The 14,646-nt window shown below is 49.9% G+C and overlaps 1 protein-coding gene across 1 annotated transcript; it reads left to right on the forward strand.

Moving 5' to 3' along the window:
* Window positions 1-7,098: 7,098 nt before the first annotated feature.
* Window positions 7,099-7,764, forward strand: LOC144180168 (uncharacterized). Its single transcript, XM_077708555.1, has one exon. It carries the CDS (start codon window positions 7,099-7,101, stop codon window positions 7,762-7,764), a length of 666 nt encoding a protein of 221 aa, XP_077564681.1.
* Window positions 7,765-14,646: the final 6,882 nt, after the last annotated feature.

A 14,646-nucleotide genomic window follows, 5' to 3' on the forward strand; every position in this document is an offset into this window, starting at 1 on the left:
CAACGACGTCTAAGGCTGCCAAGAGCTTCCCACATGTCGTGCAGTCTCGCGTCTAAATGGGGAGATGGTATGGCTGGGTCTAGGGGATGTTGGTACGTGTGAAACTCATGGAGAAGTTGTTGTGTCCACTGTGCTAGGGATGGAAGTGTTGTGTCATTGGAATTAGCAGAAGCACAAAATTCTCGGACGACAGCCCAATCAGTTATATGAGTTTGGAGTTTCCGCGGGGGGTTAGGGGTTTGGTTGGACAATTGCAACTGTTAAATGCGGTGATCACTGCCGAGTGTGTGGTCTAGACGGCGCCAGGTGGTTGGCCCAGTGTGATAGGTGATCGTCAGGTCCGGTGTAGTGTCTCTTTGGACGCTATTTCGTTCTCGCGTTGGCTGATCTGGAGGTGTCTGTAGAGTGAAAGGCTAAGTTTAGAGGAGCTCCCAGATGTGCCTTCCTTTCTTAGTATCACGTGGTTTGCCCAAGGCCGTGTGGGGAGCATTGAAGTCCCTAGTTATATTGAGGCGGAACTGCGCAGCATGGGCTTTGGTTGCTACAAAGAGGGGTTTGAAGTTGTGGTGATGTTCGGAGGGTTTACTGTAGATGTTGAGTATGTAAATTGGTGGTAGAGTGCTGTTGGCGGGGAAGATAGTTAAGAAGTCGTGAGGGCTAGGGCTGTCAGCAAGGCTGCCCCGTTGTGCTGAAATGTTGCGCTGTACGAGAATGACTGTGTCGTTGGTATCTTTCCAAGTGGTATACCCACGACACTTTACTGGACCGGCGGGGTCTTGTATGGTGATGATGTGTGGTTGTTCGTTTTGGGACTCGAGGAGGCATTCCAGGGGGGCTCTCTTTCTGACGAAACCACGATGTTCCACTGCCAAACCAAAACCCCTTTAAGGCAAGCCATTATCAGTTATGTCGAAAGTAGGAGCAGTGGGAGGAGGAGGGGCATTCGTCTCTGCAGCTGTTGCACGGAAGTGCATAAACACCTCTTGTTATATGGATTCCACATGAGATTGCATTGTAGCTTCGCTCTGCAAGAGGTTTTGGATAAGTTCAGCTTGCTCTATATGAAGCTGCTCGAGACGCGTGAGCCTCTTTACCCAGGGAGTCGTATTTGCAGCGTGCTCAGGTGGGGATTGGGTCTTTCGCTTTGGAGGGGGTTCTGCATTGGGCTGAGGAGTGCAAAGTTAGGCCAGGATTTGTCGTAGGAAGGCATTTTCAGCTTTCATTGCCGTGATCTCGGCGCGCATGGCTTGCGTTTCTTGCAGTACAGCAGGGGGAAGTTGGGAGGCGGGCGCTGATAGGGTGGGGTGTTCTTGAGTGACCACTGGATCGAATGCCCTTGGGCCGCTCACCTGTGAGAGGTCGGCTGGCTGGCGAGAGGGTCCTGGCTGATGCATCCTAGGTTCATTTGAGGTAGACAGATGGGAGCCTGGCTCTACGGTGGGTGGTTCTGGCTGCTCCTGAGGGTTGGTTTGGGTGGGGTCTTGATTCGGCGGAGAGCGCTGTTGACGGGTGTTCCCGGGGATCCTGGCATGTTGAGGGTGACTCGACGAGGGTTGATCTTTCTGGTGTTGCTTCTTCGGGGTTTGGCGTTGCAACATCTGTGCATACGTTGGTTTGGGTCTTGGACGAAAACGTCGAGGACAGTCACGAGAGACCGTGACTGGTGCTCCATCGCAGACAATGCGTTTAGGAGTACATGCGCGTGTCTTAGTGGCGTCAGGAGTACCGCACGCTGGGCACTGGTCGGGGGGGGGGGGCAGGCGGGAGTCTCGCCGCGGGCAGCCATCCTGCCTGTGTCCGGTGCTCCAGCACAGGGTTAGAACTTTAGAACACAGGGTTAGAACACAGGGTTAGAACTTTCCGGCGCAGTGGCTTGCATCGGTGGGTCGTCATTCTGTACCCGACCCAGTATGCACCCTGGGCCAATCGAACAAGATCTGAACAAGAGAGGTGGTGCCCATGCGGCGTGCATCTAGAACCTAGAGCTGAGGGTTGTAATGGATCAGTTGTTTGGTGATCTCGACGGACGTCTCTTGCTTGGGTGTGGAGGTCAAAGACGGTACCTGAAGATGTGTTTGTTGGGGTCGGAATGTGCGTGGCCAAGTGGTATGGGCCTTGAGTGACATGAAGACTTTGGAGGGCTGCGTATCGTGTAGCTCGGTGCTGACGACCATGAAGTTGGCGTTTTTGTGAAGTCGCAGCTGGTTAATGTCATTCATTTCCAATCTAGCTTTTTGAATGGCGGTGGCGATGGTTATGGTGGAGGTGTCGGAGATATTAAGACCGCGGAACCACTTTATTATCCGTTGCCGGGAGTGGAGTTAGGGGCGGTAGTTTGCGGGCGTGTCTTGTTTTCGAACGGGTGTTGCTTTGATGTAGCGGGCTAGGAGACGGCGAGGTGCCGGTCGCCAGCGTCGCTTGGTGGGCTTGCTGTCGTCTTCGAATAAGGGTTCATTTGCTGGTGTTGTATGATTCCGGGGGTATTTCGGTGCCTTAAACTTCAACGGTCATCGCAGTGGATGCCATGGTTGGGAGGGCAAGGCTGCTGTGAACGCGCGGCAACAGGCTTGCGAACGCAGCACCGGTCGCTGCGGTGGCGTTGGTGTGGGTGAGCTGGAGCGATGTAGCAAGCTTGCCGAGGAAGACACCCATAACCACGGCTAAGCCTACATTTAGGGCTAGCGTGGTCGCCGTTTTGAATTTTCTCAGAGTGGTAGAACAAAATGTACTGGCTTGCCTGCTGGTAATTTTGTGTCGCGTTAATCGTGTTGACGAGTTCTATCGGCTGATGTACGTTCCGTGGCTCTGGAGGTCGTTGGCGAGTTTTTCGAGCAGTGCTTAACACAGCTGATGCGAAGCACGCTCACATCGGTCGGCCACCTGGTGGCGATCCGCTTTCTGAGATATTCCTATCAGTGGGCGGTGGTCTGTTTCAAGCAGCACTTTGCGGCCGTACACGAAATGGTGGAATATCTCACATCCGTATAACACTGCCATGGCCTCCTTTTCGATCTGGGAATATCGTTTATCAACACTCGTAAGTGCCTGTGACGCATAAGCAACTGGTTTTCACCAGTCCCCATGATGTTGTAGTCGGGCCGAGCCGATGCCGTCTTGCGACGCATCTGAGTTAATATTCGTGTCTCGATTGTGCTCAAAGATAGCTATAACGGGCTGCTCATTTAGAGCGCCACAAACGAGATCCCATTCTTTCGCGTGGTTGGCAGTCCATTCAAAAACGTTGTCCTTTTTTATTAGATCCCGAGCAGTTTTCCATATTCGCCCAACGCTGGTACATACTTAAAATAGTTATGACTCCTACGACTCTTTGTACAGCATGCGTTTCGGTTGGGTGCGGTATTCGTAATACCGAAAAATGGATGCAGGGCTCCGGCGTATTCCTTGCACCGATTTTAGGTCAACCTAAAAAGAAATTTCGGTGATGCCTATTGCGCAGTTCTCCAGGCTGAACGTTAGTCCTGCTGTGCGCACGGAGTGCATTACTGCCCGTAGCCTGTCGTTGTATTCATTTTTCGTGCCACCCCATACCCGGACATTATCCACGTACACTCGTGTTCCCGGGATTGCATCGAAGATTTCACTCATGCACTTCTGAGACACCTACGAGGCTGACGCTATTCTGAACGAAAGCCTGAGAAAGGGGTGACAAACATGCATATTCTGGATATTTCCTCTTTGAACAAAATCTGATGGAACCCAGAGTTGGCGTCAAGGCGAGGGGAAAATTTTGCTCCTGCAAGCTCTGCCTCAATGTCCTCTCGGCGCGGCATCTCGTAATGCTCGCGCTTCAAACACCAAACACTGGTTAATTTTTCTGGGATCCAGGCATACGCGCCGTTTACCGTCCTTCTTTGTGGTGATCACCAAAGGGCTTACCCAGTCTGTTGGCTCTTCCACCTTGGTAATGATGTCGGCCCTCTTCATCTGGTCGAGCTCAGCCCGCAGTGGTCCCTGGTAAGCCAATAGGACTCGTCTGGCTACCTGCATTGTGGGAACGCTGTTCGGTTGCAGTAAAATTTTATAGTGTCTTTGAATGCAGCCAATACCCGTTAAGACCTCTGGGTATTTTTGCCTCACTTCTTGCCTGGTGTTCGTCGTAATTTCGCCTGATGCACCTTGTGGATATTCCAAAATGTTCACTCGCACGCGGGCCGTTGAATCGCTTGCCGTTCTTTTTTCACATCAAGAAAGGGGATGTTGGCAGTCCTGCTGCCGATACTGACCTTTAGCCTAGGTGGTTGATGGCTGCTAGCTAGCTGCGCTTTCGGGTTGAGCGTGCGATACGTGCTGTACGGCAAGAGGTTTTCTTGCGCTCCTGTGTTTATCTTCACGGTCAGTTCTCCTTTTGCTCATTGTGCTTGCATGATCCAATCCCGCTCATTTATCACGCTGTCATATCGTAACGTCTAGAATCTCGAAGTCCTCCTCACTGCTCTCGACCTCTGCTACTTCCTTTGCGCGCTTGCATCTTGCCGCCAAATTATTATTTTCCTCCGCACCTTCGGCAAGTGCGACCGAACACCGGGAACTTTCGTGGATTATGTTGCCACCCACACCTACGACACCGGAAGGTTGAATGTTGCTCCTCATCCGTTTTTTTTTGACCCGGTCGACCTGTCGTTGCTCCCGTCGCCACACTTCGTGCTGCGCCTTCGACAATCCTGCCGCGTTGCATACTTGCTCTGCTTTGGCTAGCGTTAATTCTTTATCACGAAAGCAGTTTCTCGCTGACTTTCTCGCTGTTTGTTCCTTAAATGACTTGGTCCCTAATTGTTGAGTCTTCTATTACACCACAGTTGCAGGACCGGGCCAGCTTTCTGTGGTCCCGAATAAACTGCTCCGAAGGCTCACCGTCAGCTTGGACTCGTTCACGGAACAGGTAAGGCTCATTCACTTCATTTTGATGGGCTGCGCAGTATTCATCAAACTTCTTCACCACCGTGTTGTAATCGTCGTTGCTCTCACCTTAGAGGAAAGTTAAGTTGTTGAAAACCTCCAAGATGGCGTCGCCAGTGGGCTCAGCAGTAAGGGCGTCTTCGTTGCGCTTCCACGGGGCGTAGGGCCGGTTTCTGATGCTCTCACAAAGAATCGAAACTTCTGTTTAAACAGCTGCCAATGCTTACTGATGTCGCCCTCAAAGTGTATCGGTTCGGGGGGCTTCCAAAATTTTATACTGCTAGTCGCTGTTTCTTGCCGTTGAGCTTGACATAGCTTCGCACCGCGCTTCTGACACCATCTTTCGTGTTGACGCAACCGCCGCTGACAGAAGCCAAGAAGCCTTGACGAGAAGACACCTTAGGTTTGTTAGGCGGCCAGTTTTGTGGCATACATTGGGAAAGGGCGGAGGGCACGGAAACGCGAACGCACACAGCGAACATGCGCCGCGATGCGATGACAAGAACATTCCACACGTGCGGGTGGGCTCACGCGCTTGCCGCGGCTATCACACACGACACACTCTCGAAATAAATGGGTGTAGTGAATCGATTCAAGGGGGTGGGTAGTACATTCCATATTGAAATTGCTGCAAATATGGCAGTTTGTTTGCCGCAGTTAAAGCGAATTTTCGGTAGAATTAGGTTATTGAGTTCTGAAAGCGCATGCTGTTGGGGTTAGAAACAAAGGAAGAGAGTACCATTGAAAAAATTAACTGTGAACACAGCGGATTTATTTTGATTGTTTGAGGGGTTTCACGCGCCGACGCAACACAGGCGATGAGGATCTCCGTAGTGGAGGGGACCGCAATACGTTGGGCCACCTGGGGATCTTTAACGTGCGCAGAAATCTCGAACACACGGCCCTTCTCGTAGTTCCCCCCATCAAAAATTATAAAAAAGATTAGTGTCCTTCCATTCTGTTAAGTAGGATCACCTGCAAAGCTGGACGAAGTCCACGGGGTGCACGAAACAAAGAAAGTCTTTTGTTTTTTGCGATGGAGCACACTTCCTAGCTACCTCCGAGGGAGCACAACTCCCATTAGCTGAATGAACCTCTGAAGGATCCAAGCTTTGTTCTTGCAGACAAACATGAAGTTACCTGTGTCCCCTCCCAGCGTACTAAGCATCTTACTGTTTGTGTAACACACAAACCCAATCCGCTCTACGACTGAGGACTTGCAATCCGCTCTACCACGAAGGATTTTCAACGACATTCTCGATGGTCCCTTTTGTGGGGCTATCCGAACCACGTGACATTTGCGCGGGAGGTTCAAACGATTTGCCACATGCTGGACGGCGCGGCATCGCGCTGTGTGGTAGCAGCAGAGTTGCGCACGTCGCCGTGCATTCGCTGATCATGTGAACAATTTCTGAGACGCACCACAAATGCGCCGTGACCGAGAAGACTGCAGCTCGAACTGCGCACAAATTTCATATTAGGCAGTATAGGCGCCGGACAGAGCCCAGAGGGCGTCACGGAGCCCGCCACACTCAGCGGCCCCTTCGGCAGATATGCGCAACACTGGGTCGGTCCCCGCAAGCCGGTACGCTGCCGACTCGGGGGCGCTCTTCTTTTTGCAGCGCGGATGATAGACGCTCCTTTTGGGCTTAAAATGAAGCAAGAGATTGTAAAGTAATCCTGCCACACAGTGCATGTGAATGAAGAATTTATTCGGTTGAACGCGCGTATAGGAAGGCATATGAAGGCCGCAAAGGAGTGATGACCAGTGTGCTGTGTGTTTACGCCGAGACGCAAGGGAAACCCGATCCGACGGCGCGCAGCCGGCGGCTCGGCCCGCCCGACGAAGGAAATACGAGGGCGCGACCGGGGGAGGGGAAGCGAAAAATAAAACACTCTCAGACAATGCCAGACGTGTCGGCTGTATGTTTCTCGCGCTCCGCGAACACTACATGGTGGCAGCGTACGTTCGAACCTGCTACGAAGGCACTGATGGAGGGGTCGCAAGCCCAGGAAGGAAAACTGGCCATGTCCAGCTTTCAATGCAAGCCTCCAGAGGAATTTAGTTTCGCAAGCCCAAGTGAGTGGCCGCAATGGAAGCGGCGTTTTGAACGTTTTCGCATCGTGAGTGGCCTCGCCTCGAAATGCGCGGTGGAACAAGTCTACGCATTGGTCTACTTTATGGGCGACAAGGCAGAAGACATCTTTGCCTCATTCAAGTTGACAGAGGAACAGAAGAACAGCTACAACGATGTTTTGCAGGCGTTCGAGAACCACTTCGTAGTTCGAAGAAATATCGTGTACGAAAGAGCGACATTCTTCAGAAGAGAACAGCGGGAAGGAGAAGGTGTCGAAGAGTTCGTCACTGAGCTACACCGACTGGCCAAGTTGTGCAGTTTCGGAGAACTGCATGACGAGATGATCCGGGACCGGATAGTAGTGGGCATCAGGGACCGCAAGCTGTCTGAACGGATGCAGCTGGATGCAGAGCTGACCCTCGAAAAGGCCAACAACATGGCGCGACAGTCTGAAGTCGTAAAAGAACAAGCTGCTACGCTCCACCGAGACAAGGAAAGAAACGTGGACAGAGTCGGCCAGACTCGTAAAATGACTGTACCTCCAAGAAATCGAAAGGGGTCTGCAACACGAGACAAGAAGCCGCCTGAATCCGAAGCAAAGCAGTGTATGTTCTGTGGCTACTCGCAGCACACTACAGGGAAGTGCCCTGCACAAAACGCGACGTGCAACAAGTGCCGCGAAAAGGGACATTTTGCCCGTGTCTGCAAAGGAGGAGCATCAGTCCGCGAGATCGTGGGTAGCAACGATGAATTTCTCGGAGCCGTCTGATCCAGCTGCCACGACAAGTGGATGGCTACTGTGAACATCAATGGGTCGCCCGTCACCTTCAAAGTGGACACTGGAGCTGATGTGACTGTGATTCCTGTGAAAACGTACCGGAGATATTTCAGGGATCTTCATCTCCAGAAGCCAGACAAGGTTTTGAAGGGACCCAATGATCGACAACTTCCTGTTTCCGGCATGATAACGGCAGAGATGTCATACCGCGCCACGCCGATGAAAGGAAGCGTCTACGTTGTGGATGGTCTTCAGATGCCTCTCCTGTCAAGGAAAGCTAGCGAAGAACTAGGCATTGTAAAACGTCTTGATCAAGTCCTCATTCAGAAAAGCGAAGCTGTCAACCCACAGGGTGAGTTTCCCAAGCTGTTCTCCAGTCTTGGTAAAATTAAACTCGCATACAAGATCAAGCTTAAAGAAGATGCGGTACCGTTAGCGTTGACCACTCCTCAAAAAGTTGCCATACCATTAATGTCGAAGGCCAAAGCAAAACTTCAAGAGATGGTTCAGCTTGATGTTATCGAGCCAGTTTAGGAGCCAACAGAATGGTGTTCTGGAATGGTCATTGTTCAGAAACCTGACAGAGATGTGCGCATATGCGTAGATCTTACTGAGCTAAACAAGTTTGTAGAGCGAGAAGTTCACCCTCTGCCTGTCAGTGAACATGTCCTTGCGCAACTTGCCGGAGCCCAGTACTTCTCCAAAGTTGACGCCAATTCAGGATTTTGGCAGTTTGAGCTTGCGGAAGAGTCTCGAAGCATGACCACGTTCATAACGCCATTTGGCAGGTACCGGTTCAAGAGACTACCGTTCGGAATCAGTTCAGCGCCTGAATTCTTCCAAAGGAAGATGTCACAGTTTTTGGATAACCTGGAAGGCGTCGTGTGTAACATGGATGATATCCTGATCTACGGCAGGACACAAGCAGAGCATAACGCCCGTCTCAGAGCGGTTCTGGAAAGGTTACAGAAACATGGCGTCACGTAGAACCGTGAATAGGTCGAGTTCAATGTTCAAAGGGTAAAGGTCTTGGGACACATCGTTGATAACCAAGGAATTCATGCCGACCCGTCAAAAGTGCAGGCTATCATTGACATGAGACCACCATCAAACACTCAGGAGCTGAGAAGGTTTCTCGGAATGGCAAACTACCTGATGAAGTTTGTCCCGAACATGTCAGAAATAGCTCACCCCATGAACGCTCTTCTAAATGCGAAAAGCGAGTGGGTATGGACCTCAGCCCAACGGAAAAGCTTCGAACTGCTGAAGAAAAAGCTGTCTGAAAGTCCAGTTCTATCAGTATTCGACCCAGAGAACATGACTGTAGTTTCAGCAGATGCCTCATAGTTCGGGATAGGCGCAGTTCTGCGACAGAAGCAGAAGGATGGAGTCTATCGACCTGTAGCGTACGCATCTCGTAGCCTGTCAGAGACAGAAAGGAGGTACGCTCAGATTGAGAAAGAAGGCCTTGCTGTGACCTGGGCATGTGAGAAGTTTCAGGAGTATGTCACTGGATTACAGTTTACCATTGAAACTGACCATAAGCCGTTAGTTCCGATTTTCATGTCGAAACATTTGTCGGATATGACTCCCAGGCTACAAAGGCTAAAAATGCGCATGATGCGTTTTTCCTATAAAATGACACATGTGCCGGGCAAGGACCTTGTTGCTACTGACGCTCTGTCTCGACAGCCGCTACCTCACCGAGATAGCACTGAGCTTGAAGAAGAAGTTGCATGCTACGTTAGAAGCGTAATTGCCAATCTTCCGTCAACTGACAAGAGACTTGCGGAAATTCGACGAGAGCAAGCGGCAGATCCAATTTGCAGCAAGTTGAGCAGCTACTGCAATGATGGATGGCCAGACCGCAAAGAGCACCCTTTCGAATGTAAAGATTATTGGCAGCACAGGTCAGACATAGCTGTTCAAGATGGCCTTCTCATGAAAGGATCAAGGATTATAAGTCCTGGGCCCATGCGCAAAGAAATACTCGCGAAGATACACCAGGGACATCAAGGAATTGTTAAGTATCGAGCAAGAGCCCTAGAGTCGGTATGGTGGCCGGGTGTATCGACAGAAATCGAAGAGCTTGTTCGCCGATGTACACAGTCCGTTAAAGAACAGGGATACAGACATGAGCCGTTGATGCCATCTAATTTTCCCGATCGACCATGGCAGAAAGTTGCCATGGATATGTTTCACTGTGGAGGGAAGAACTACTTGCTTGTAACCGATTATTATTCAAGGTATCCCGAGATCGCCCTGCTTCCGAGTATGACAGCGCAAGAAGTTATCAAGCACGTGAAGTCTATTTTCGCAAGGCATGGCATGCCTGAGACAGTTTTCAGCGACAATGAACCTAAATTCAAAAAACTTGATGGCTCTGCTTTCCGCCAGTTCGCGGAAGAATGGGGCTTCGAACACGTAACATCAAGCCCCAGGTTTCCGCAAAGCAATGGCCTCATTGAGGCAGCCGTGAGGATCATAAAGAAGAGCCTACAGAAAACGGGGGACAGTTATGTTGCTCTTCAGGCGTACAGAGCCACGCCACTTGCAAATGGCTTTAGCCCTGCGGAGTTGTTAATGGGACGGCGTCTGAGAACGTCTGTTCCGGCAGTGTCTAGTTCGCTAGATCCCGCTGTTGTCGACAATACAGCGCTCCGGGCGTGGGAACTGCGCCGAGCAGCCCAGCAGAAGAGAAACCACGACAGAAGGCACGGGGCTCGGATCCACCGTGATTTAGAGCCGGGAGAAACGGTGTGGATAAAGAACCAGAACAAGACTGGAACGGTGCTTTCATCGGCGGGGTCTCCGAGGTCTTACATCGTGGAGACAGACACAGACCAACTGAGAAGGAACCGAATCCACTTAGCCCCAGTCCCTGAAGTTGAGGTTCCAGACTCATCGAATGAATCAACGCCTGGGAAAAACCCGCCAGCTTCGCAAGGTGCAAGGAGACGTGAGGTGGGAGAAGCGCCGGTTTACGACGACCAAAAGCCGCCAGAAACAAATGAACCCCAGGAGAGCTCATTCGCCCCACAAGGCTACAAGACACGGAGTGGACGTGTAGTCAAGCCTGTCCAACGCTTGTAAAAGGGAAGGCTGAGAGGGGAAGATGTGCTGTGTGTTTACGCCGAGACGCAAGGGAAACCGGAGCCGACGGCGCGCATCCGGCGGCTCGGCCCGCCCAATGAAGGAAATACGAGGGCGCGACCCGGGGAGGGGAAGCGAAAAATAAAGGCACTCTCAGACTGAACGCCAGACGTGTCGGCTGTATGTTTCTCGCGCTCCGCGAACACTACAACCAGAAGAGAAACGATTGTGCAGCCTGCCTGCGGGGCAAACCTTGCTCAAGATCAGCATTTTTCGCTTCAACAGAAAACGTAATTTATATTGCTCAATCCACAAAAGAGGAGACTTTGTATGATTATATATCAGACGTTCCGCAATGTTTCCGCGCGGGGTATTCCCTCCATGGAAATGCACTTGCATGCGACTGCATAACTACTAACTCGACCATATGGGAGTTACATATAGGTCTTTGATCCGAATGGGATTATCCATACATGTAACAGTATGAAATTCACGTTTGTTGGGGTATAGTGAAATTGCGGACGTTAATAAGTGCCACTTCGCCGAGAAACATTTGGGCTTCCAGTTGTAGCCCAGTACGCTAGTTGCATACATGTAAACACGCCCTGAAAAAAGAAATTCTTCACAAGAAGGCTATCACAAGAAATTTGTTGGGCAGGGATGAGATGGGGGGAGGGGTAAGCAGAACATCTAATAGGCGTATCGGAATAAATTACGGAATATGTATTTACATATTGGGGTATTTTGTTTTTCTTTCGACGCCAACGGGTCGGCAGGAGACCTCCGTTAGGAAGGAATAGTAGCGCTTTTATTACAGTCAACACCTTTGCAACAAAAGTCACGGGAGAAGAATTTAGTTCCCTGAGTACACCCCTCACTGCTCCAGTGTGACCGCAATCACAACTGATGGGATAAATAAAGTTCGTCCTCCTTCTCGTCCACCTCCCCGAAAGCGAATTTTTTTTCCTGTGTACATATTGTTCCAACTTTTATTGCGGCACGTCTTAGCTTTATTTTTCTTTGCTTTTAAGTGGCTCAGACCACAATTTCATTGTTTTTTTTTTGCAAGAAGAGGCGGTGATTTTATGATATCTAAAAGCTCGCGAAACATTTGGGAACGTTAACGCCTAAAAGTGGCCGCGCCGCATATGTGGTTATATGTATTTAATACGGCGGTATGAGCACGTGGAATATTAGATGGAGCAGAGTAGAACCGCTGAGTGATAAAACTGCAATGGTATAGCTGTGCTTGGGAACCCTCTTTGTTACCAAATTTAAAGCGCACTTATGTGTATTGACCGCCTGCTAACCAGCCTACTATAACAATCTGATCGTACACCACGGCAGCATGTAATCCGCTCGCTTAATGTGGGCCTTTCAAGATTCAGTAACCATGCTTAGCATCTGCTAAAAAACAGAGAAAAGAATCCGCGGGAGAATGCAAAGCCTTGAACACATGCTTCCCAGTTGTGTTAGCCTACGGCTCGGCAGCGAGGCGACAGCATTTTATTAGCGCCCCCTTTTATTTGGAGGCTTCGCCGTATTATATAACATTTTGCATGACGTTTTTGTACTATGTAGTACATATACGCGCAGATAACGCGCTGAAGGCGGTCGGCGTGGCGGGACCGACCCGGAGTTGCGCGTGTCTGTCACGGCTGGCGCTACGCTCGCGCGGCAAACTTCGTTGTCCGGAGCCTATAGTATTCATCAGTGCATTTTTGACGCCCTCCGTGCTTCGGTTTATTTTTCGCAATCATCTGATAACCGCACTACCGCCGTTAGCTGCCGAATGCGCACCTTGCCAAAGTGGCATCAATGGAAGCGAAGGGGAAAATAATTGTGAAATATGTGTCAGCGGTGGTGAGGAGGAGCCGAGTAAATCAATGACACCGGAATGAAAACTGGGGGGGGGGGGGTTACAGATATGCTGCTTTATATTAAAAACCGGCCGCGGATTGTGAACGCAGCTACATCATTAGTAAGGAAACTGTCTTAGTACAGGAACACGGAAAATACTGCGTAACAGTTACAAACATGATACAGTGTTATTAGCCAAGTTGGGTGGTCATTATCAGTACTATACGGGTACACAAACAAAGTTCCAGTCCAAAGCTGTGTAGCCTACTTCTGCAATGTGCAAAACATGAAGTGTGCGGAAGAAGCTGCCCGAACCGGTATTATACGTCATTTGTGTTCTAATCAGAAGAAATATATGCAACGTAAAATACAGCTCTTACATGGTACTGACAAAACAGGCAACACTTATTTCGATATGTAAACAGTTAGATTTTCAGGCGCAAAATGAATAACAGGGGCCTCATACCAACCTCGGTTGATGTGATGAGTTATCAAACGCTTTTCCTGTGAACTGCCGTCCTGGAAAAGGCATCGTTCGAACACATAGCCTGCCAGGAATAGATGAAAGAAGTGAAACATCGGCACGGGACGGCTTATTCAATGATGACATGCCTTCTCTGATTACCCCTGATCTTTTTGATGCATATTCTCGTTTATCGCCGTGAATCAACCCACAAGGTATATTTTGCACAAAAGGGCACAACGCGACCTCCGCATTGCATTTGGTATATTATACGAGGATTACCTGCTTTCCAATATCTCGTGGAGTGATGGGGGTAATGCGTTGAAGCTGCAATGATGGTGGCGATGATGATGATGATGATTATGATGATGATGATGATGATCATGGTGATGAGAGGCTATGAGGCGTGTCCTAATAGAGGGCTCTCACATAACTCTAACCTCCAAACGATCTTTAACGCACGATGAAATCTTGACGCACGGGTAACACGGGAATTTTCTGTCTTTGCCTCAATCTGACTAGCGTCTGCCTCGGCTGGGACTGAACACGCATGCTCGTGCCCAACAGGATACCTGATTAGCCAATGGGCCACAGTGGCATATGACGTTTGTTTCTTAGCTCCGTGCTTGTTTCGTGAGAATTCTAAGCGAATGGCGATGACAGGGGCCATCGCGGGCTCCTTGTCGTGGTGGCAAAATGGGGGATTCATACATAGCATATGTACTTTAAAAAAGCCCACGAGGAGTTCTTCACCACCCAGAATAACTGGGATGGCTTTGTCTAACGCAATATTTCCCTAACAAAAGTGTCTTGGACACTGGGTTAGGTGTACGGAGTTTGTACAGAGACGGCCATTGTGAGAGGAAAAGCACATGGAAGTTCTCTTATCTCAATATCTTGGAATGCCCCATCTACAAACGAGAATTTAAAAATTCTTAAAACTGCCCAGCCGCTTAAGAGCAATTTTCCGGTTTGCCACTCAGTAACGTCTGTAAAGCTATTGGTGCTTGGAGGTGCAAATTGTTTTACAGGAATAAATGTTTTCTTTTTTCGGCGCGGGGGTGTCCTCGTTAAGTCGCACCAGACGTCAAGGTGAGTAAAAGAAATATAGCTACATTACGCGACACGTTGGCCGCCTACAGGCCATATTCGGGCTATGGTGGGACTGCTACGATAGTTTGACAAGTTAAATGAGCTTGCTAGGTGCATTTTTGCTGAAGTTACACCCAAAATTCCCAGCGTAAACAAAATAGTCCCCGTAGCCCTACTGGGCAAAGCCGGCTTTGCGAAATCACAGAAGAAGCAAGTAATTCTTCCGGCTGGGTCCCTAAAGCTTAACATTTCAAAAATACTAAAAAAACCCGTACGCTGCATCGAACAAGCACTTGGAAACATCGAAAGACCGTATAATAGCGCTCGTCGAAGACCGATATAAACATCCCGTAGAAGCAACAAGC

Source organism: Haemaphysalis longicornis, unplaced genomic scaffold, assembly GCF_048455015.1.
Source record: "Haemaphysalis longicornis isolate Haplotype H1 unplaced genomic scaffold, Haemaphysalis longicornis Haplotype H1 scaffold_4, whole genome shotgun sequence".
Lineage (NCBI taxonomy): Eukaryota > Metazoa > Arthropoda > Arachnida > Ixodida > Ixodidae > Haemaphysalis > Haemaphysalis longicornis.

Bases quoted from the DNA above. Each gene is read 5' to 3' on its own strand.
- LOC144180168 (XM_077708555.1), top strand. From the start codon at position 7,099: ATGGGCGACAAGGCAGAAGACATCTTTGCCTCATTCAAGTTGACAGAG.